The sequence below is a fragment of the Micromesistius poutassou genome (assembly GCF_964030765.1).
Source record: "Micromesistius poutassou genome assembly, chromosome: 17".
NCBI lineage: Eukaryota > Metazoa > Chordata > Actinopteri > Gadiformes > Gadidae > Micromesistius > Micromesistius poutassou.
Window position 1 is genome coordinate 10,189,248 of NC_140287.1, and position 24,409 is coordinate 10,213,656.

At 47.1% G+C, this 24,409-nt stretch overlaps 2 protein-coding genes across 2 annotated transcripts; one reads left to right on the forward strand and one right to left on the reverse strand.

Annotated features, from left to right (window-relative positions):
• Window positions 1-1,542: 1,542 nt before the first annotated feature.
• On the forward strand, window positions 1,543-3,453 carry LOC311361940 (photoreceptor outer segment membrane glycoprotein 2-like; the record flags this gene model as incomplete). Its single annotated transcript, XM_084481732.1, has 3 exons — window positions 1,543-2,123; window positions 2,360-2,606; window positions 3,175-3,453. 3 exons carry the CDS (start codon window positions 1,543-1,545, stop codon window positions 3,451-3,453), a joined length of 1,107 nt encoding a protein of 368 aa, XP_084337858.1.
• A 1,622-nt stretch (window positions 3,454-5,075) lies between these two features.
• On the reverse strand, window positions 5,076-24,394 carry ubr1 (ubiquitin protein ligase E3 component n-recognin 1). Its single transcript, XM_084482319.1, has 47 exons — window positions 24,296-24,394; window positions 23,366-23,622; window positions 22,366-22,444; window positions 22,096-22,206; window positions 20,927-21,054; window positions 20,528-20,666; window positions 20,358-20,420; window positions 20,135-20,258; window positions 19,763-19,870; window positions 19,572-19,660; window positions 19,389-19,487; window positions 19,022-19,179; window positions 18,818-18,917; window positions 18,559-18,687; window positions 18,265-18,445; window positions 18,041-18,102; window positions 17,839-17,949; window positions 17,677-17,742; window positions 17,446-17,547; window positions 17,203-17,266; window positions 16,973-17,097; window positions 16,803-16,855; window positions 16,566-16,668; window positions 16,425-16,473; window positions 15,851-16,005; window positions 15,644-15,743; window positions 14,438-14,541; window positions 14,200-14,283; window positions 13,378-13,565; window positions 12,837-13,048; window positions 12,406-12,508; window positions 12,147-12,299; window positions 11,414-11,514; window positions 10,909-10,996; window positions 10,649-10,797; window positions 10,344-10,399; window positions 10,156-10,252; window positions 9,999-10,066; window positions 9,413-9,557; window positions 8,844-8,931; window positions 8,196-8,332; window positions 7,814-7,922; window positions 7,653-7,709; window positions 7,444-7,521; window positions 7,081-7,251; window positions 6,778-6,879; window positions 5,076-6,399 (listed from the first exon to the last, which is right to left on the reverse strand). Exons 1-47 carry the CDS (start codon window positions 24,338-24,340, stop codon window positions 6,258-6,260), a joined length of 5,232 nt encoding a protein of 1,743 aa, XP_084338445.1. The 5' UTR covers window positions 24,341-24,394; the 3' UTR covers window positions 5,076-6,257.
• Window positions 24,395-24,409: the final 15 nt, after the last annotated feature.

Sequence of the window (24,409 nt, forward strand, 5' to 3'; positions counted from 1 at the left end):
ATGTATTGATGTTTATACAAACGCAGTAGAAAATACCATACGGTTATCGTTTCTTTACCCTTTACTAGGGTTGAGGGAAGGGTTCAAGTTACAGTCAAAGTGTTCTGTGTGATTGTTGATTATATAAAAAAAATATGACTTTAGATTGGATGAAGCTGAATTAGATTAATCCGTACTTTCCAAACCAGTGCTGTGGTTATGTTTGATTTCTTCTCAGTAGAAATACACACACACACACACACACACACACACACACACACACACACACACACACACACACACACACATACACACACACACACACACGGTGTGAGTGCTGGCGATGTCAGACTTGGTTCAGTAGCAGAAGGTGTGTCCAAATCCTCGGGCCCAGTGCTGATTAATGACTACAGGGAATTAGATTAAGTGGTCAGGCTCCTCAGCCGCTAGGCTCCCAATGATGCTGCCCCACTGACCACACACTCTCTGGGTTACTACGACGACCAGCAGCAGTCTCACTCCCCATCAGATCAGGAATCTCTGTGTGACTCCCAAGGATGTGAACTCTGCCAGGACAGAGGTAGGTGCAGCTCATTCTCTCAAGGAAGGATGCTTTCTGCCTTCTCTTCTCTCACTTCTTGCTTCCAACCCTTGCTAATAATGATTAGGTACTACATTTCAGATGCTGGTTCAATTGTGTTTAATAAAGCATGTCTATTTAACGGGTTGCTATTTGCACTGGATAGGCCCAAAGTCTAACCAAAATATGATGGCAGTAGTCAGCTGCTGACATTATACATGAGAACCGGGGGATGTGTCTGTCTGTGTCTGTCGGTGTCCTTTATGAACATGGATAACTTTCCAAGGCTGTTATGTGATTAAAAATGTAACCAAAGGATAGATTTTCATCCACATCTTTTGCTTTCTTCACTTACAGTTTCACAGCGATCAGCCTTCAACACCTCTGACCATTATGCTGCATCCGCAAGATATTGTTCAGGAATATCAGCCTAAGCTGCTTAAGACCTTCAGAGACCTGCCCAGCCTCCACCCCCCCGCTCGGTCCCCCCATACCCTCCGATGCGTAGAGCGGATAACCAGTTCCCCCCCTCCCCTCCCCCCGGCTCCACCTCCATCCCCCCGTCTAATCCGCAAATCGTCCAATGAAAAGTAAGATCCGCAAAAAAGTGTATCATCCTATTCTAGAAAAAGAAGGAAGGGAAGCCCCATACTGAAGTTAAGGCTAACTGAGCTAATGGACCCACTCCACCTTGAGAGGATCCCATTCATCATTAAGTACAATCCAAGAGTCTTTGAAAAAATTTGGCAGCCTTTGGTATCTTATCTTGCAGGACGAGTTGAGTCTTGAATGCAATCTGGGGTGGGTTGTTATGGGTAGGGGGATTAAGGCCTTTTTTTTCTTTTGATGTCTTTTTGTTTATACATAAAAGAAGCACTGTAATAATGACAATTTTATGGCTTGATATTTTGAAATGACGCCTCATAATAAAAACAACTTTTAACAAACTTGAAACGAAGAGTAAGATCCAAACCTGTGACAAGATGGCCGTCCTGAGGGTGACGTTCACCAAGTTCAGGCGCGACAAGCTGGCCCAGGTGCTGTGGATCCTGAACTGGGTTTCCGTGGTGACGGGCGTGATCCTCTTCAGCCTGGGGCTCTTCCTCAAGGTGGAGATCAACAAGCGCTGGGAGCTGATGGCCGAGCAGGACGTCCACCAGGTCCCCAACATGCTGATCGCCGTGGGCCTGGTGGCCTGCGCCATCAACTTCCTGGGCGGCAAGATCTGCTACGACTGCGTGGACAGCTCCAAGTTCCTGCGCTGGAAGCTCATCCTGCTGCCCTACATCGTCTGCACCTTCTTCTTCACCTTCTCCGTGCTGGCCGGGGCGCTGCTGTGCTACGGCATGCGGGGCCAGCTGGAGCAGGCGCTGACGCTGGGCCTCACCCAGGCCATGCGCTTCTACAAGGACACGGACACGCCTGGCCGCTGCTACCTCAAGCGCACCGTGGACCTGCTGCAGATGGAGTTCCAGTGCTGCGGCAATGCCGGCTACAAGGACTGGTTCTACATCCAGTGGGTCAGCAACCGCTACCTGGACATGTCCCAGAAGGAGGTGCTGGAGTGAGTACTGCAGTCTGCTAGGCTGATCCAGCAAGGGGGGTCTTGCTGGGTGGCTGGCTGACTGACTGGTTGGCATTTATGAAAATTGGTTCCATCAACCTGTCCTGTGTGTGTGTGTGTGTGTGTGTGTGTGTGTGTGTGTGTGTGTGTGTACGTGTGTGTGTGCGCGTGTGTGTGCGTGTGTGTGTGTGTGTGTGTGTGCGTGTGTGCATGTGTGTGTGCGTGTGTGTATGCAGTCGTCTGAAGAGCAACGTGGACGGGCAGTACCTGGTGGACGACGTCCCGTTCAGCTGCTGCAACACCCTCTCCCCACGGCCCTGCATCCAGGAGCACATCTCCAATGCCACGGCCCACTACAACTACGAGCCCCGGACGGAGAGCCTCAACCTGTGGATGCAGGGCTGCCGCCAGGCCCTGCTCAGCTACTACACACAGATCATGCAGTCCATCGGCCTCACCGTCCTCATCATCTGGCTCTTCGAGGTCAGTGAGGAGAGAGCAGACGCTTTTATACAGACTGGCTTAAAATACTGGCTGAAAAATAAACAACTATATTTCGCTGTCGGTACAGGAAGGATGTTCACAGAACCAAGGGCCAAGCACAAACAATCGCTAGGTTAACCCGTTCCCCGTATACAACAAAGCTAGCTAGGATAAGACGCTACACAATGCTAAGTACTATTTTTAAGTGCAAGGATGTACATCATACAATAAGTGCGTAAGAGGGTGTGGCAGGGGGGGCTATCCAGAGTCTACCTCGGTACCTGCCCTGCCCTGCGTTTCTATAGCGATCAGTCGCTCACTACCCCTAACGGACATCTCATGCAGAATTCCACATGTACAACACACTTATTGTACGCTGTATTATCATCATGGGTACCTTAGATCATATCATATCGAATTAATACATGAAATCAAGATTGCAGATGACAAATAACCTTTTTACTCATCGGAAAAGCTGTAACAAATTGTAATGAACTATTAGCATATGGAAGTCAAAGCGACATGTGTTGCTCATCCTATTTTGTCATCGGTCGGTGTGTTTGTGCAGCTGTCCGTGTTGACGGGGGTGCGCTACCTCCAAACCTCCCTGGAGAACGTGCTGAAGCAGGGGGACCCCGACTCCGAGTCGGAGGGCTGGCTGCTGGAGAACAGCTTTGCGGAGACGGCTCGCTCCAACTTCAACATCATCAAGAACCTGGGCAAGTGCAACCAGATAGACACGGTGGAGAACGGCGACCGCAACCTCAACGTCCCCTCCTGCACCCCCTCCCCGGCCCGCTACGGCCCTGACAACATGCCGCCCACCGAACCGGCCAAGGCCAGCTAACATGGGCTGATGTTTACCAAGACTGGGGCCCCTCTACGAACAGGTCTGGGCTACTGAACCCAGCCGGTCAACCCACTGGGCTACTGAACCCCTTAACTCCCAGCAGGTCAACCCACTGGGCTACTGAACCCCTTAACTCCCAGCAGGTCAACACACTGGGCTACTGAACCCCTCCACGACCAGCAGGTCCACACATTTCCTTTACATCATGGGTTTTTATATTTATTTTTGAGTAATTTAAGTTTTGACAACAGGGGGTATGGTGTTACGCCCCATTGGCCTTTTAGCCATAGATGAAAGTAGGTGGTAACTTTTGGATTAAGATTGATATTGTTCACAATTCTTATTTTATAATTTTACAATTCTCCACTATACTGTAACTCCTTAAATACATCTCATGGCCTACAAAGCATAAGTGTCTCCGCAGCTGTCTTTGAGCAGCAGATGCACGCTGGCGCTGCCTGTACGAGGAAGAAGTGTTAGTGAGGACTGGATGTTTTTAATAGTGTAGTGGTTTGTAATACCAATCTGACATTAGTGAGATAGGGTTATGACAGCTGCAGCAAACCTCCACTTGATCACTTGTTTGACATTCTCCAGCAAAAGAAGATCAACATATTTTATGAGCATCAAAATGGCCTTTCGGACATTCTGCCTTATACAACGGGGAACTGCAGAAAAATACATAATACAGAAATGAATTGAAGATTATGGATCCAAAAGAAGCTTGTAATTCCTCTCCGTCACTTAACAAATACAAAACACAAATGTTTAAATGTTTTATTGAACCCGATAAGTGTTGGTTATGAACTGTGATTCTGCTCTAATAAATCTTTAAAGATCCCATATCATGCTTTTTTAGAGTTAATAATTGCATTTGTGGGTACTATTAGAATAGGGTTACATGTTGTAAACATTGCGGGTAGCCAGGAGGCATGACTTATGCACTATAGCACAGGACGTCACATTATTACGGAAATAAAGTTTGAGGCTGTTTCACACACTTCTTGAGGGGCGTACTCAGTGGACGCAAATACTCCCCCTGGCTCGGACTTAGAGTTTTCTAGTTTAGCAGAGGTAAAACACGTCATATAACAGTAAAGCAAAGGGAAAAGTCGAAAAAGCATGATATCATCCCATTAACTGTCTGGGTGTGTCTTCTGTTGTCATTGTCATACACAGTCAGGCCTCTTTTAACGGCTCTCGTCTTCCAGTGCAAGTGGTACTAAAAAATGTAATGCTTTAATTGCAAGTTCATATTAAAAAGCACTGAGGGGAGGAGTGCAGTAGCACAATAGGATAAGGTATAGTGATGGAGAACACCACCCATTACCCTATTATGGCCCCATCAAACTGGAAGCCACAACTAGCTCCGCCCTTCGCTGACTCTGGTTTCCGACCCAGGCTCTGAAAGTCACCGCCCAGAAATTCTGCTAGAACATGACTGCTGGATCCGAGACTAGCAGTGAAGTGAGATTCATTTATGTCAATGTTTTTAAGACCCTTTGTATATTTTTTGTGTATTCATTCTTGCTCACGTGAGATAAAATTTAATTATATGAATATGAACGTAAAAAACGTCCTCAGGCAGACTCAGAGTAAAGACCATCCATGGCACAAACTTTGTAGTCCAGGATCTTTATTTCAACAGGCTTGAAGTCATGGAAAAGTAAGCAAAAAAAAAAAAACTTCAATATGCACAAGATTTCAGTTATCCCTAAAAGCGATTATTGTGAACAATGTGTAATTTGTTTCCATAAAATGTACATATTCATCTTAAATAGTATTTTTGAATGCGTGTATAGAATAACTGGGATAGTCTTCTGCTGGTATGATGCGCTTTAGTGATGCATTCTCCCGTTTCCATGGAAACTGGAATCGAACAAGCTCAGTCTAATCATTTCCGGTTAATAAAGTTAGTTTTTGCCTGGGTGGGTCTAATAGGTATTTCCATAATCATTTGATAACTTCTGTCACCAGTATGGTAAATATAAAGACTATTGCTACCTGGGGAAAAAAAAAAAAAAAAAAAAATACAACTTCAGACTTTTTTTCACTCCTCCAATAGATGACAGACAACAATGACTTGTACCCTTCTCAACAGTAAGCTACATCCGAGTTATGAACACAAGTGTATCAATAAATGTTCCAAAATTACATATATGAAGAGATATAGTTAATATAAAGAAACTTATTATCATTTTGTATCCAAACATAGTATGATCCCAAACACTTCCTTAGTGGGAATGAACTCCTGTGTGATCAAGCAAACCCTTTTCGTAAAACCTTGAATCAAACGAAAAACTCAAACTAAAGAAAGAATGCAGGAACTTCACAGCATTACTGGGGAGGCACTTGACACACATAAAGTGATGATTAAACGATACATTGTGTACTGGGGGGGGGGGGGGGGGGGGGTCATGGTTGTCTTCACGATCGCTCTATGGAGAGGAACCTGCTGCCTTGCTCAGGACGCGGGGCAATCCAAATGAAAAAGGCGACAGCAGCTCACTCGCTTTCCTCTCCCCTCGCTCGGCCCAGACATATTAAGACTGCCTCTGGTCCTCCCTTACAGAGGACAGGGGGCGGGGGGCGGGTGGGGGGGTGGATAGGGACCCTCAGCCAGGCCGGGGCCCCCCCGCTCGCCAGCCACTAAAGAGAAGCTAAGCTCTATACATGTGTGTTTGTAGTGATGTGCGGCTGCGTGCTTGTTGCCCGTGTGTGCTTGTATGCGGGTGTTTGTGGCGCCGGCCGCAGTACTGGGAGGATGTGGCCGCGCCCCGCGGTCCGTGGTCCCGCCCCCCTCACAGCATCTGCCACTCCAGGGCGAACATGACGTTATCCACCTCCAGGCTGCGGGCGATCTCCTCCAGGATGCAGTGCTGCTGCCACAGCTGGTGCAGCTTCTTGTAGCGCTCGGGGCACAGGTGCAGGGGGTTGCCCCGGCTACGGGGCGGAGGAGAGCGTTACCACGGTGACAAAGGGGGGCGGTTGCTCAACACCGCCAGACCTCGGACATGAGGATGGCAGGATGTTTATGAACGAGGAAATGGGAAATGGAGAATAGACGGGCTAGAAAGCTTTTAAAATAGAAATCTATGTTAAAAATATTCATCTTTCTGAAGATATTTATGCGTTCCGTCGGTTGTACAGACGAAAGACTTCCAAGACACGGTTATGCAATGAGAAGCAAGGAGACACTTGCTGGCAGGGTTTGAAGACCATCAAGAGTCTATTTTGTGAAGAAGTATTTCAGGAGCAGGGGAGAATGTAGTGATGTGTAGTCAACATGTCAAAATACAATGGAAAACATGGGGGTCTTACACAAGCTGGGGGTCTGTCTCCCCGTAGTCATCGAGGTAGGGGGCCGGATAAGTGCTTCCTCGCGTCTTGCTGGCCTTCAGCACAATCTCACATTCTCTGATACTGTCCGCAGAAAGCAACACACAAACATCATGTACAAACGTTGACATTCACCAGCTGTGGCTTGCATTGATTTGAGAAAACACAAGCAATACAATCGTTATCATCTCGTCAGCGTGCATGTTGTCTCAACAGCTCAGCATGTTTAGGATCAATAAATAGAAGCGATTATGAGAGCGCTACTTTGCCGCCGCCCCGGCCCACCTGAGGAACACCCCGACGCCGGCACCGCAGGTGGCGGCGTGGGCGGTGCAGGCGCCCACGTCCTCGCCCTCCAGCTGGGACTGGCAGCAGGTGCTCTGGGAGCACAGCATGGTGCCGCACACCAGGCACAGGGTGGGGTGCTTCCGCTCGCCGTCGTTGGACTTGGGACACCTTGAGAGCGGGGGGATTCAGACGCATGAACAACTGAGCGCAGCGGTGTCGGGGTGTGTCCCTCATTGAGTGAGTTAGTGTCTGAGTGAGTGTCTCATTGAGCGAGTGTGTTTACGTGTGCGTGCGTGTCTCATTGAGCAAGTGTGTTTGCGTGTGCGCGTGTCTCATTGAGCATGTGTGTGTGTGTCTCACTTGAAATGACTGGCCTGATTGAGGAGGGAGCTGTAATCCGCTGGGAGGTCTATCAGGTTGTTCCTCCTCCTGGGATACCTGCGGAGGGGAGCAGCGCACAGTGACTTGAAGGCCCACACCCAACAGCGTTTCTAGACGCATCTTATTGGTGCAACACGCACAAAAGGGGCTTGTTGTCCAAGCAACGCCAGAGAGAAGGACTCCTGTACCTGATTGTTTGGATTTCCCCCTTTTGCGCTTTGGTTACAGCTGGGTCTTGGCACCACCTGAAATAAAAGACATGTTCCATAAAACTGAAGAGCAGGACACTGAATGCCAGTCACTGAATCAGGAGATGGAAGCAGACCATGTTTGTATCATTTCAGGCTACCTCTGAAGCAGAGGCCTCACAGACTCCCGGTGCTCCCAGAAGAGCTGGAATATGTTGGGGGGTAACGCCAGATAACTGCACAGTGCCTCCGTGTGTCCTGCAGAGGTAACTGCAACAAGGAAAACAGGGGATACATTAATACTTGGTGTGTAGTGGGCATGCTTGGGCATGGTGGTGGTGAAGTCAAATTACCAAATGATGGCCTCACAGGGTGAACATTAATCTGGAAACACTTTCTCCCTTTCTCAATCACATGCTTGAAATGTATTATTTTCATTTCATGGTTTGCGATATATATATATATATATATATATATATATAGAGAGATATTTATCCGTCCATCTCCATATATCTTCAGTTTTCTCATGTACTCCTGAGTGACCTGCAGTACTGGAGACCTCCACCGGAGGGGGCACTCCGGTAAGACCATTGAAGAAGAGTGCCGTGCAGCGCAGGAAAGGCGTGATCGCCCGCTTCACTCCTTCAGCCACAGCGCAGCCAGACACATCCGAGCTCAGCCTGGAGGACAAATACACAGAACTCTGTTAGACCACGTTGATGCACGTACAACACAATGAGGTCAACCCCACAGAACAGAAAGGAACACGGGGGGCTTTCATTGACATTTGTATCACTTGCTAAACGTGCGTGGATGATTTTAAAAAGAACAACATCTGTTGGATGAATTGAAAAGGGCACCAACTTCTCTTTGTCAAGACCTCAAACTTTGGTTCATTAGGTTAATGCCTTTAGCTTAATGCAGCCTTTAAAAGGGTTGATATTATGCCACCGGGTGCAATGTGATTAGCCAGCAATGTTTGCTACAGTACACTGGGTGTGCTGGTAGACTGATCTATCCAGCGTACATCTAGGTGGACACACCCACTCGTGGTGTCACTGAAACACAGGGAAGGGCAGATTTTCAAACAGCTTGTCACACTCAAACCTGGTGGCATAATATCAGCCCTTTAAGAGTTTTTAAACCAAACATGTAGCTGGCAGCTGAAGCCATAAGGAGCGCGGCGGCTACCCGGTGGTGAGCTGGCTCAAGGTGGTGTAGAGCTCCGCCGCCGCCCGGGCCTCCTCTCCCTCCTCCCCCCCCGCCGCCGCAGGAAAGTCTGCACACAGATAGCAGGGCGAACACCGGGGTTACTCCGAGGGGCCGGCACGCCACGGCCAACGGCCACCGGACGGGATGCACAACAGCATAGCCTCCCCCCTCACATCCCTCTTACTCACTTATTGTATGTTGTACGTCCTGGCACTTAATGTACACACTTATTGTACGTCCTGGCACTTTATGTACGCACTTATTGTATGATGTACGTCCTGGCACTTAAAAATAGTACTTAGCATTGTGTTGTGCATTGTTGTGTCTTATCCGAGCTATCTTTGTTGTATACAGGGAATGGTTTAATCGGTTGTTCGTGCTTGGCACTTGGTTCTATGAACATCCTAACTGTACTGACCATATACTGTCGTTTCTCTTTCTTCTGAAGTGTACTAATTGTAAGTCGCTTTGGATTAAAAAAAAAAAAAACGTCTGCTAAATGCCCTGAATGTAAAAGGTAAATCCAACAGCAGCGGTGGTGGTCGTACCCGAGGTGAGCAGCACCTGCACCAGGTGCGCCATGGTGACCAGGTGCAGGATGTAGAGGTGGTTGTAGGCGGAGCTGACGGCTGACGGCTGCAGCTCCACCGCCTCCTCGTGGTAGAGCGCTGGGACGGACAGCACCATGGCCACCTGGAGACCACCACCAGCACAGTGAGAACCAAGCACAGCACAACACTGGGCGCACACGACTCACCCTAACCCACACACCACAAAGAGGAGCATGTCGAGAATGGAAAAGGAGAGTTCACCTAGACTCTGCATAGCCTCCCCCCTTACCCCCCCACACCTCTAACACACTTATTGTATTTTGCACGCCCTGGCACTTAAAAAAAAGTACTTCTTATCCTAGTGATCTTTGTTGTATACTTGAAATGGTAGCAACTGTTAATGCTTGGCACTTGGTTCTATGAACATCCTTAGTGTACCTATAGCGATATATTATTTCTCCTTCTGACAAATGTATTTATTGTAAATCGTTTTTGGATAAAAGCATCTGCTGAATGCCCTAAATATAAAGGTGAACAAGTGCCTGGTGTTTAAAGTCTGGTAACAACGTGATTGGACACCCACCAGAAGATGGAAGAAGTCCACCTCCAGGATAGAAGGGGTGTTCTCTCTGCTGATGGTCGGCAACAGGACTGGAGATGGGGGAGGGACATCTGGTTAGACTCGACTGGTAACCAATAGAGTGAGGACGGAGGCACATTGCGTTGTATTGATGGCGTACCTGCGAGCATGTCAGTAAAGTGCGTTTGGATCACAGCCTGGGAGGACTTGAGCCTCTGGGCAGCAGAGAACTGGATGACGGCGTTCAGACCCACCAGCTGAAAGACGGAAGACCTTTAGTCATATTGTCCACAGATAAACAGCAGGGTTTATGTATGGCTGCACACATTTCTAGAGGGTTTGGCGAACCTGTCGGTTCTGTAAAGATCCAAACAGCGCTTTGTCTTCTTCCTGTAACACATTTTCTGCAACAAAGAAATTGTAAAAGAGAAATATTACAACAAATAAAATGCAAGGCTAACAAAAATAACGAATACCCTTCACGCCCCGTTACCACAGTTATAAATGTATAGCCAATCAGACAGCCTTACAATCCATTGATTATTGATCAAACACTACGACGGCGTTACATTGAATGCACCGAAGTAACTCTAAAAGGGTTTCAAACACACAGTAGGGGGTTCAGTGAGAACCGCGGGTGCCTGAGGGCTCACCGATGGCCTGGATGGTGAAGGCGCACGTGTTCCAGGCCATGGTGGGCACGTGGGGGCACAGCTCGTTGGGCGGGGTCTCCAGACCCACCCGGTGCACCGTGGTGGCGCACACCACCAGCATCTCGGCTATGCTGTCCGAGAACTTCCTCCTGAAAACACAGCGACGTCAGCGTTCTCAGACGCCTGCCCGCCCCCCTCCCTTGCAGAAAGACACCGTGTTTAAAACGATGATCGACAAATGGAGCACGTCGGTCACTCACGGCTCCTGCACGCCGAAGCTCAGGATGGACCTGAAGTCTGGCTGACCCTCTCCACACAGCCCCGTCGCCTCTTCGGGAGACGCACTCTCTGCAACGCAGCAACCAGACAACCTCAAACATCTTGGCTTTGTTCTGTTCCATGATCACTGGTCGGATAATAACATGATGATTCACACTTCCTCATCGCCCTCGACTGATCCTTATCAGGTAATGGCTGAATGGAATGCAGCCAGTCTGGTAGAAACCACCGGAGCGTCTGGGAGCAGACTACCAGACTCACTTACCGGCCTTCAGCCTCACTAAACGTATTGATCAAATTGATCACCAGGACCTTCCTACACATGGTCTGGTCACTTGTACATTGAATGTACATTACATAATGTAATTGAAATAGTCATCAGCACTCCTCCACATTATATTTAACAATTCTGTTCTTTATCTTCCACGCCTTGGTCTACAACCATCAGGTTACCATGGTCACAAGCTCTGTCAGATCTGTTCTCACCGCAGCTTTGATTGATGGACTTGAGTCCGTTGATTCTGGCCAAGAGGATCTGGATCCAGCGGGGCAGGGTCAGGTGCTGGCCCACTATCTCTGCGTTCTCGCTGCACGACAGAGGGGAGACATCAGCATCTGAACTGACCGCGACAGGGGAGTCCGTCCCCCGTATGGATTACACAACATCCATTGTTGGGATAGGGTCGTTGAAATATTAATTGTAACTATAATGCACAAATTATATTAACCTTGATTATATATATATACACACACACAAGTCAATTAAAAACATTCTCCTTGGACCTAGCAATACCTCCCTTCCTCTCTCTAACTGAGAGGTGCCACTGTAGCCACAAAGTCTGATACTAAGGCCATGCTAATCGACTGACTTGCGTAGATCCTTTAATTGTCTAGCAGCCTTGCAGACCACTCCCCACACTGTATTGCAGTTTACCTAGGCCTCTCCCGTCATGGCTGACTTCAGCCATGACCAATCCTAAACTCTCCACGATGGTCACTCCCCCTCACCTTTGTAACCCTTGTATTAACCACCCACAACGCAAATGTTTCCCTGTAAGAATCTTGTTCACCTATTGTCTCACTGAATGTACTCGTTAACATTGCTGACTGTATCTTCCCATTATCATGGTCTAAAATTAAAATCAAATATTTCGCTGGCTGAAGTATCCTAAAATGAAGTTCTTCCTCATCAGATAACTAGTTCTAGAGGGTCACTCACTAGTCGAGGGTGAGGGGCTCCAGGGGGATGAGGGGCACCACCGTGTTGCACAGGGACTTGCACAGGGGACACAGGTACTGGCCGTTCTCCAGGTCGATGATCAGCTCGGCGTGGAGGCGGTTCCTGGTCGTGTTCTGGATTGCCTCGAAATACCTGCAGGAACCGGTTCAGAAGCTCAATGAGGTCATGCATGTACAGACTTATTGCATGTTGTACGTCCTTGCACGTAAAACTCTGAGAGCAGACGCGAGGGACTCACTTTTGCCAGCAGCTGGAGTGCATGATGTGGCCGCAGCTGCCGGTGTGCGTCCCGACCACCAAGTCAGGGGACATGAAGAGTGAGTTGGACGGGGCTGCGTTACCTGCAAGAGACCAACAGCTCAGTAACACTCAATGCCGGTGGGTGCACAGTCACACGCGTACACGGGAATGGGTTAACCTAGCGATTGTTAGTGCTTGGCACTAGTTATATGAATACCCTTACTGTACCGACAGAGATATGTTTCTCTTCTGACTGTACTTATTGTAAGTCACTTTGGATAAAAGTGTCTGAATGCCCTAAATGTAAAGTAAATGTAACCTTCAGAATCAAGCTTCACGAATCGGAAGTATGGACGTGTCCAGCCAAAGAGAGACTAAAGGAGGGGGCGCGCTGTGAACAAGACATGCAGCCCTGAGTCTGAGACCCACCGCAGGCGTTCTCCGTGCCCAGGGTCTTCCCCCGGCACTGTGTGAGCACCGTGGACCTCTGCACGCACGCCGTCAGCACCATGGCCTGGGACAGCACCGCCACCTCCTGCTCCTCCTGGCAGAGGATGCAGGTCAGCACCTCCCGGTGGGCAGGCGTGGAGCCCCGCTGGGGGCCCAGGGCCACGCAGCGCTCCCGCTGCTCCGGGACATAGCTGGAGCGGGATGGAAGGTGGGGAGACGAGTCAGGGAAAATGTACTATTGGGACCAAAATTGTAAAAAGAGCTAGTGGAGCGGTGCCTGTAAGCTGAAATCAGTCTTGATTTGTAAATGGACTGCATGTATAAAATGCTTTTCTAACCAGTGGCCACTCAAAGAGCTTTACAATATTGCCACAAATCGGACAATAATCGATTGCACTGGGGAATCAGAGTGGAGATTGAGTTGGGTACAGCATTTGCCTCAACCATGTAAAAGCCTTTTAGTGTGTTGATTATCTACAACTGTAATAATAAACCAGATTTAAAACCACCACCACCGTACCTCTCACTAGATGCGGCGACCGGTCCGGGGTGGCTGTTGCTGCTGTCCGGCATGTTGTCATACAGCATCTTGTTGGACTCGATGAAGTTCCTCTGCATGGCGGACATCTGGGCCATGATCTTCTGCCGGTGGAGCTTGGCAGCATCTGCCTTCCTCTTGCGCTCAGCCTTGTCTTTGTCCTGGGCCACCTGGAGGAGGTCCAGGGAGGAGGGGAGGGCATTAGGAACATCGCTCTCCATTGACCAGGAGCAAGCCACATATAAAGTTCCACTCTACTTTCTTTAATACAAGCAGCATGCATGTTTATAATACTGGTATGTCAGATACAGAGTTCACCTGGATTCTGCATAGCCGCCTCCCTTACCACCACCCCCACCCCCACACACCCACCCCTCCTCCTCTTCCTCCCTTACTCTCCCAAAAACACCCCTCTTATTGTATGTTAGTGTTAGTCCTTGCACTTACAAATAGTACTTAGTACTTACACAATAGCATTGTGTAGCATCTTATCCTAGCTATCGTTGTTGTATACGGGGAATGGGTTAACCTGTTAGTGCTTGGAATTGCTTCTATGAAAATCCTTACTGTACTGACAGTGATATATTGTTTCTCTTTCTTCTGACAAACTTTTGACAAGCACTTACTGTAAGTCGCTTTGGATAAAAGCATCTGCTAAATGCATTTCTTTCAGGGAACTCACAACACTGTTTCTCTTGTCAGTGCGTTTATAAAAAAGGTCCCTGTTAATGGATATGTTACACATAAACCAATAAAGTTAATTTGGTCTCTCTTGTCTATAACCTGTCCATGTGTAGACTTTACCTCTGGCTCTGGTTTACTCGTGTCCATGCTCACGGAGGCGGTCGGGCTGTTCTTCTCTCTGTGGCCCTTCACCACCTCAAACATCTAGAAGATCAACACAGAATGAAACTCTGTAGCTCTTCACCACCTGAAACATCTAGCGGATCAACAACCATTTGCATAGAATGAAACACAGACCAGCGGTTAAAAAGCCATGACGTGTGTGTGAACGATGGGATCTATGGCTTCAAAAGCTCACCTGGAGGATCCACTTGACCATGTCGCTGTGGCCTTCCAGCGCAGGAAGGGACTTGACTTTGGTCAGGAGCTGGAACACAGATTTGCTGTGTTCTGAGCCGAAACCTAAAAGGGACCAGTGAAACAGATTTGGATGGTTACAAAAACAACGCCAACCACAGAGGCTAGCAGTTAATGCTTAGAACAATTGATCAAGTGCACCTTTGCAAGAATGGAATGAATACGAATCTGAATCAACACTTAAAGGGATAGTTCAGGATTTTGGACATCGGGTCTCATTTCCAAGTGAGCCAGTGTGTTATTTATCATTGGAGACCGTTTAACACTTTTCATTCAGTCCTTCTAGTTGCAGAAATCGCTGGTGCTAGGCTAGCGCAAGTCGAGGGGAACGGCTAGCCTGCCAACAAAAACAGTTTTACCCACTCCCGAGGCAAACCAATTATAATGCCTGACTATCGATGTAAATGTCTGTGTTGATAGAATAGTGTTAGAAATAAACTTACCCTTGCATCGCATTGCATTTAGTTTATAATCCCTGTAGTTGGAAGCAAGCTACTGCAGCGGTGGACTGATATTACCTGGAGTGTGCTTCTCTGTTTACCTTCTGCTGTAGTGAATTGGTTGCTACACCGGATTAAAATGAAATTCCGCCGCTGCTGAGAAAGTAGTCCCCCAAAATGTAATGTGATCATTGCGATACAAGGATAGTTTTATTTCTAATATTATTCTATCAACACAGACATTTACATCGATAGTCGGGCATTACAATTGGTTTGCATCGGGTGTATTTTGGAGTGGGTAAAACTGTTTTTATTGGCAGGCTAGCAGTTCCCCTCGACTTGCGCTAGCCTAGCACCAGAGATTTCTGCAACTAGAAGGACTGAATGAAAAGTGTTGAAAACGGTTTCCAATGATGAATAACACACTGGCTCACTTGGAAATGAGACCCGATGTCCAAAATCCTGAACCATCCCTTTAAGTGTTCAGTGCGTCGTCAGAGAAAGCAAATAGGTAACTAGTAGGGGTGTAACGATACATTAAAGTCACGATTCAGTACGTACCTCGGTTTTTAAGTCACGGTTCGCTATGCCTTTCGGTACAGCAGTTTTTTTTGGATTTGATTTTGATTTGATTTATTAAATTGTATCAAACAAATGCCTTACACAAATCAACAAAACATAACCAAGGCAAAATGGCCTCCACATACCACGGGCTTTGACGCTGAAATCGAAGGCCACCTCCTCATCTGCAGCGGCCTCCAGCTGGGACTTTTCCTCCAACAGTGCCTGTCCAATCAGATGCAGGGCCTTGGCGAGAGGGCGAATACGACATGGTCACTACAGGTCAGTCAGTGTAAAGACACTCAAAAACAGAATGAAACCGGATGGAAGCGAGTTGGCCAGCTGGCACGTACCCTCTGGACCATGGCCTCGGTCCACTGCGTGGAGCGGTCCTTGGCGGCCCTCTGCAGCACTCGCCTCAGGATGTGGACGAAGATGTCACAGCTGAGCAGACGCACCACGCTGGAGAAGGCCGGGCAGAAGGCCGGCGGCACGGGAGGTCGCAGGGCTGGGTGGAGAAAAACACGCAGGACGGCGCGTCCAAAGTTTTCCTTTAAAACCAGTTTCTGGTCCAACTCTAATCTCTGATTGATTTCTTAAACATTGGATAACAGCTGAGCCCGTAGAGCGTACCTTTTTTCTTATGTATGCAATGGATAGTCAACAGTATGGATTGTTATTCCCATGCTTTAGGGGGCGCTCTACGGCAACCGGTTAACTGCAACTTAACTTAACAATTGTTGTGGTGCTAATAAATCAGTTAAAATGGATATCAACATCTGGACCTGCGTTCTTGTGGCACTCCGTTACTAAAAAGTGATCCTTATATTATACAACAAACATAATTTTTCATCGTTGTGGGTTGCTGGTTCGATCATGCGCTTGGGCACACTCACCCTCTTACTCACATACTAACGTGTTACTAACCTTGATCAGTGCCCTCCTGAGCTCTCCTCTTCTTCTGGGAATCCTCTGCCTAGAACAGAGACAGCAGCAGCCATTACAGTGAGCTGCACATCAGAATGAGGGAACAAGGATCCAGCAATGGGCTTTAAGCTTTGGCCAAACCTTGCTGTGCTGAGACTTTGAGTAGTGGTAGAAGAAAGGGTTGAACTCTGGCAGACACTCTTTCTTCACTTCGTACAGACCGTGGCCTGACACCCCAGGCTTCCTAGGAAACAAGGATCCCATTTAAATCTCAACAATAATGATTTTTAATCTCAATGGGACTTTCCTTGTAAAATAAAGGTTAAATAATAAAAATCATCCAGGCTAAATCGCTGTCCGGTTCAAACGATTACTTACTTAAAATTGGAAACTTTGGAAATAACAGACTCCAGGCCGGTTTCATGGCTCTCCTGTTAAAATAAAAGTTTCACATTACATTATATTATTATTTTTTTACATTGTTTTTATTTTATTTATGTTGTTCGTCTTGGAGTTCAGAGGTCAACATGAGAAGCTGGGGAGCTCACGTTTTCCGGCAGGCCTTTGACCAGGCCGCTGTGGGCCATGGGCTCGATGCAGAGCAGGTGGATCACCTCCCTCATCGTCACGTCCTCTTTGGTTACCTCACTGACCCCTGGGACATAGCGCTCACCTGGGTGGGCACCAACAAGAAACGCTATTGGTCAAACACTGGACCCACAGCCAATGGGCGGATAGAGACTGAACACTTAAGAAGATCAGAGCTTTTATGACGTACCAATGATGACAATCAACAGAAAGAGCATCTCCTCTGTCAGCCGATTCCACTGCTTCAGCAGCTCCTACAAGACCCAAATTAAAATGGTTGAGAACAGTTTGAAGAGCAGAGAACCAGAGAGTGAAGACGAATGAAATATAAAGAAAAGAAGAAAAAGACAGTGAGAGCCCCAGGGAGAGACACAAAGACACAGAGAGACAGAGAGATGCAAAGAAAAGAGTTTATAGAGGTTTTTCTTCTTGCCTGATCTTTGCCCGAGGTACTTCCGTTAAAGACGTCAAATAGCTCAAACCTCAACAAGAGCAGCATGAGAAAGTGGTTGGGGTCCATCTTGGAGGCTGCAATCTGTTCATATTTGAGATAAAACATTTGAATTGTTTTTATAATATTCATTGTGTATTATGACAATGAATGTATGCTGAAGTATTATCCCTCATTATTCTATGAATGAGGGCTACTGAAACAAGCCCCTACCTGTAACATGAGGACGTCTTTGTCATACATCTCATCCCGGCACTTCACATCCTGATAGTAGTATACCTGAGAGGAGGGAACAGCCCACAGTGAGTCACCGCCCTGCACTGAACAATGTGAGGCGTGAGCACGGCAATATGCACAATATCTCTTCTGCCCGACCTGGCTGACGAGCGAGAGCCCGTTCCGGCGCCACATCTCCGCCGAGACCTGCGCCACCAACACCAGGCAGCGCAGAGAGTGTTCTGCCAGATACGTGTAGTCGTAGCTCGCCTGGAACAGCAGGACCAGAAAAGTCTTTACAACCTCATTCAAATGTCACAGTCAATCAAAAGTTGCGTTGGCGAGGTGAAAGGCCACTTACAGGATCGACGTGTTGGTGGAGGCGCTCTATGGCCCCGGTCCTGCACAGGTGCAGATACAAGCCTGTGGAGGACAAAAAACAGAGGGGCCGTCACACAGGGAGTGCTTTCCAGAGAGTCCTCCAGATTAGGACTATTCAAATTGAATTCATGCAGAGACGGACACACAGAGACACCGAGAGTCATAGAGTCAGCGACAGAGAGAGAGACATTGCAGCAGACTTACCAGCGAACAGCCGGGAGATGGGCAGGTGTATGCTGACAGGCTCCTGGGAGACTTTGTAAGGACGGATTTGGAGGATCTGCTTGCACATGTAGAAGTCGGTAGGCTCGCTCTGGTGGGCCCGGTGGTTGCAATGGATCAGTGCGCCGTGGCATTCTCTGAAGGCCTGGAGCAGGACCTTCTCCTGCACGTGGGCGAATGAGGATGTGGAGTCACGCAGGGCAACATGTCGCCTTTCGCTGAGTTTTCCGGTTGTTTTCTTCCTTTTTATTTGACAGTCTGTGCGGTGGGACTTACGTCAGAAGCGCACCAGTCCTGGAACATGGAGAGGATGTGGCGGAGCTGGATCTGCAGAGAGAAGCCAGCCTCCCACTCTGGTTCAACCTCGATGTGCTGACCGAACTGGCGTTTCACCTCCTCCATGCCCTGGACACGGACACATTGACAAGTGTGCCGATTTCTCATTTTTGTAGGATCTCCAATTAACAAACATGATGTACCATGAGATTCGCAGAACCACCCACCAATAACAGGTCAACCTTGGATGAATCCATACCTGCATACAACCAAGGAGATCCAGAAAGGCTTTGAACCCTTCCAGAAACGCTGTCCTCAACGCATCTGTCCATTCAGTGGGCTTGCTGATCAGAATGTACCTGTATTAGTGACAAACATGACTGTTAGTTTACACAGTCGGTGCAAACTGGGAATGTGTACTACATGAAAGACTCACATGGCATCACACACACAAACACATCACCTGAGGTCATGGAAGATGACATGGATGCGGAAGAATTTGTCCGAGTTGTAGCCTTGGAACTGGAAGCGATTGGACTCACACAGGTGACCCTTGAGCACCTCCATGATGGTACCCACGATCACCTTGATGACCTTAGCTTCCTCGATCAGATGTCTGGCCTGGGGGACGCAGAGAGACATGTTGTAATACACCTGTCCGTGCTTTTGTACGGTAAACAAACTTTTGTATTGTTTACTTACTTACACAAGATAGTTCCCAACATAGATTTAATTCAAATTAAGACTTAAGATTGATAACAATTCTAGTATCATGCAGGTTGTGAACACACATGTAACATTTAGATGGCCTCATAGCAGCCAATGCTCACCAGGGTTGGCACAGTGAAGATCTGTACAGACAGAGATGATATGAAGATACTCCTGTCATGATAATCAAAGATGAAGCACTGCTGCAGCATGTCATAATTCTAGAAGTCCAAAGACACAGACGTTAGTAGTTGCAAACCCCATCGAAGATGTATTCTATAGACACAATTATAATATTAATTTACCTTTGTGAATTCAATTGCAAAAAGCCTCTTGGACTCGGTATCCATCAGCAGGCTGCAGAAGATCAACTCGTACACGATCCTGCGAGCTCCTAATGAGAGAGACCAAAAGAACAGTGTTCTGCTCATCAAACAGGAAACATGAAACTGGACAGGATGATAACCTGGGTGTACCGGGTCAGCCACCCACTCACCTTTGTGCATCACAAAGTCATGCAGCATCAGCTGGCTGACAAAACAGGGATCCTGGTGCACCGGCCTGTGCTCAAGGAACACTTGAGAGAAGATCTGCCTGAAACCAACTGAAGGGAGAAGCACATTAAATCAGCAGACCAGACTAGTCAAATTCTCAAGCAGGGCAGCTTGGGTGGCACTGGTTTGTGCTGTGTGTCTCGTGTTGTTCACTTTCACTGCACCATCCATAAAGGCATCCAAATATATCATTAATTACCTAGTTAAACATGATGTTTATAAAGAATTCATGATTGCCGATTCGTTTTTAAACAGCAAGAGGGACAAAACTACCAATATCAAATGAGCCAAAGCAGAAACTTTGACGCTCTTACCAGAGTAACCTACGATCTTCTGGAACCAGCTGCCCAGGCGCAGAGCAAAGGTCTGATGGGCTACCACTGCATAGAGAAGCACCTCCACGCGCAGAGCTTCCTGGGAGATGTGCTTCGAGTTGGACTGCAAGAACAGCCAGAGTAAGGTATGCATACAGGGACCAAAACAAAATGGTCACCAGTCGTGAACGCAGAACAGATGAACCACTGCATTGGAATGTACCTCGATGAGGTCGTTCACTTCCTGGCAGGCCAGAACGGTTCCTTTCTTCACAATCCAGCGACCCTGAATCACAAGTAAAGTCACGTTGTTAAGTCAATGTGTGGCACAGTGTTTGTTTTAAGATGTGCTTCCCTCCTCCTGGTGAGAGCTGTGTGAAGAGTCACAGACACCTCTTTGTCGATGAGCGCTGTGTGGGCCTGGGCCACCGCCTGGGTGCACTTGATGGAGCGCTGCAGGCTGTAGATAACGTGGTCGAACGAGTGGTGGTCGTCGTTGTACAGCACGCATAAGTACACGTCTTCATCCACCCTGCAAATATGACCATGGGGAGAGGATCATTATGGTTTAGCAACATTTCACTTTACACACAAAAACTTAATTGGACGGGAGAACATTGAATCCATATAAATTGCCGGGGTGGCATGTGGCTCAAGAGGTAGAGAGGGTTTACCGTTAACCGGAAGATTGCTAGCTCATATTAAGTTAAGCAAAACCCACTAGGTCCAGCATCACTCCATGGGGTAACACGACAATCATTGTCCAGTTTTCCACAGATGTCTTGACAGTACCTGGGCTCCAGGTCTTCTGGGAGCTCGTAGTATTTCTCCCAGACAAGCATTTCTGTGACGTAGCGCAGGAGACAACGAAACATCTGCTCAGCGCGCTCGTGCAGGACAGGATCCAGCACACTGGCATCCTGAAAAGCACCAATATTTGTATACATGAGGCATTTGGTTATGTCCTCCTGTCAGACACACAGACATTTTGCCATCCCTGTAATCTGTCTGCTGTGGACGCCTTTACTTGGATAACCTTCCCAGTCCCCTTCGTAGCCGATAGTCGGTAGGCTTGCTTTGACGCCTAGAATAAACCACTTTGTGGTGTGGTCTGCAGAGTTCGCCAGACTCTCCTTCCTCCAGCATTGGTGCCAGCAGCGTATCCCACTGGACTAGAGGAAAAGGTGGCCAACATCGAAAGTCAATGTCACTTCCGCTACCCTCTCAATAGTGATGCCGTGTGATGATAGATCTGAACCTCAATGGCAAAGACCTGACAGGTGGGACATTAGGCTGGATCAGGGACCTGTGAAATAGCCAGATCACCATGTTGGTTCTGGTCCTCTTAATTGAGGCACCTGTTTTTTATGGAGAAAAAAAAAGCCATACACCGTCCTGCTCTGTGTTTGTAAAAGGGCTTTGGTTTAGCCTTATCAAGATGGAGGCTGAGCAGCTGGGATGAGCTAAATGACAGCAACCCCGGGTATTGGTTTGACCCTAAAAATGACCTAGAGCAAAATAAATACAACTGAAATTGGTGTCAAGATTTATTAGCTCAAAGCATTTGGATGACAATTTCCAGCCATTATAGAAAAACGGCAGCCAAGAAATATCAACGTCATACATTGTCACATCTCAGTCTAGCCACAATTCATCCAGAGTAAAACTACTGCTGGAGAATCGCAGTTTGTTTTCCTCCATAGCTCATAATCATGTAAGCAAACACTCAGAACCACTCTAAACATTCTCAGGCAGCGCAGGTCACTCAATGTCACTTTCCCAGATCCTCTCCCGCCAGCCAAAGTCCCAAAATACAGCCAAGACAAACGCTAAATGATTAAAACCGGGAGAGAAAAACAGAACAAAAAGAAATCTGGGGTTCAACGAATGGGGAAGGAAAGACATCCTTCCCACCCACCCCCCCCCCCCCCCCTTTCCGGCTTCCATGTAATGTAACTCACGGTTTCCATGGCAACAGCCGTCCCCTGGTCGTGTATGGAGCAACAGGGGCCGATCTTCCAGGCCTCCAGATCTCCACAGTCGCAGAACCCTCCACCCGACGAGGCATGCATCTGAGCACCATAGGACGCGTAGGATTATGTCACGGTTACACAGGACTGGGAAATATGTATTGTTGTAATGAAGATCACTGCATTTGGAAAATGGATCATTTCTTTCAATCCTTAGATGAAAGGGTTATGTTCATAAGAGTGACAGCATGTAGGCAGTACCTTATAGCGATGGCCTTTATGCACACTTTCCTGGAAGCAGTCCATGCACAGCACACAGGTCGGGTCTATCGCACAGTCCCTGCCGTGAGTAGAATACAATATGGGTCATTAATATTGAAAACTTCCCATAAAAAAATTTTAAAAAATTGAGAAACAGAAGTGATGTTGAACAAAGCGGATTGAAAAACTGTAAAACATAATGTTTTGATAAAATAAAGCATGCATCATATTTCTGCCCCAATGAGAGGCTGACTTCAACCTATTCATGTGTGAAAGAACATTGTGTCGCTGGAAGCAGTATCGAATGATACTGATCACGGGTCTATTCAAAGCCTTCCATTAATCATCTAGCTTTATTTATTAATTGATTTATTGAACATTGTATAGAAAGTATTACATTTAAGAGATGAGCAGGTATCAAAGTCCCCTTTCACAGATGCACTGCAACCCTGAAATTATCCAGACATTAACCGAGGAGCTGTAGATGTGAAGGCAAATGTGGTTGGACCAGAAATTAGAGAGATTTCCCTGCAGGCTCTCTAGTACAAAGCATGTAATGTCTGAGTGTAATCAAGCAAATCACTGCCATGATGTTTTGAGTTTTAAAAGCCATTGAATTTTGTGTATCAAAATGTAAACACAATTGAATTCATAACATCATTACATGGTATATCATACTTATATATATATCATACTACAAAAACATGATTTCATATACAATGTTCACTAATTCAGAAACAAGAATTGAAGTTGCAGATATTCTAAATGCAATATTCATTTCTCATATTAAAATGGTCAAAATATCATGCTAGTGGTTCCCTGCAGTGCAAACTGCAGTGGAAATGAAAAACGTCTGTCTTTGACAAGAACGTCCAGGACCTCCAGGACCCTGAATGTCTGTCCTTCTGATAGTTATGGACTACACAACTACTCAGAAATATATGAATTGATAGGTGAATGAAAACAAAAATGGTAAGTTGCAGCTTTGGACTTCTCTGACCTGCAGGAGTAGACTGTCTCTCCCTCCTTGAAGACACGTCCACATATCCCAGAGGACTCGCTGCCCTGCTTGAGTTTGGCCAAGCCCTCCTGCGGATCCTCTCCAAACAGGAAACACTCCAGTGGGTGGAGGAGGCATCTCTGCACCCGCTCCTCTTCCTGCGGATCATGCACCGTGTCCAGGTGGTAGGTCCTTGGCACCATGTCTCGCAGGTAGGATCGCAATTCTGCATAGCTGTCTGCGGCATCCAGCCATTTCTGCAGGACAGCAGAAAGACGACACACCATGACATCAGCATTGTTTATACACTAATAGTTTTCACTCTATCACAAAAATATTTTTGTTCAAGTAGACTTTTTTTAAATTAATAAACATTAAACATAATAAACATTTCTCCCCCTGATATACATCCTGCAGTTTTGCACAATCTAAAAAGAGATGTAATATGACAGAAGTAACGTGCCATTTAATTGTGCCGTCAGTGACACACAAGTTGTCGTTGATGATTATGGACCAATGACAACTTTCCATTAAAAATGTTTTTGCTTTACAAATCATCTTCCGTGATTGGCACAAGGGCCAGTCCAAACTATGAAACGTGAAATGTGCTGCTCATAAACGTGTGCCGAGTGTTAACATTTTAACAACTGACCGATGGCATGAAGTGACATGCATCCGAAACCAATGAAAACATAAATACATCATGCATTATGGTTCGGCCTGGCTGTCGATAGACGACAACAACTCAAATGTATGTCACTCTATTAGCATAGTAGCTAGCAGCTAGTGATAACAGGGAATAACACGTCCCCGCCACAGCGCTAAACAACATGGCACAATGCAATATATGTTCGTATACCTCACACAAAACGTTACGATGTCATGGTGCGTCGCGCATTTGAAAAGTTTTAGACCAATTTAAAACCCTACCTTGCTGAGATCCACTCCGTTGAGTGTTTTCTCACCTTCCGCCATATTTTATCTGCCGTAAAGAAGTGTTCACACTCGTAATAACATTTTACGACATAGCTTCGCTTCTTCGCA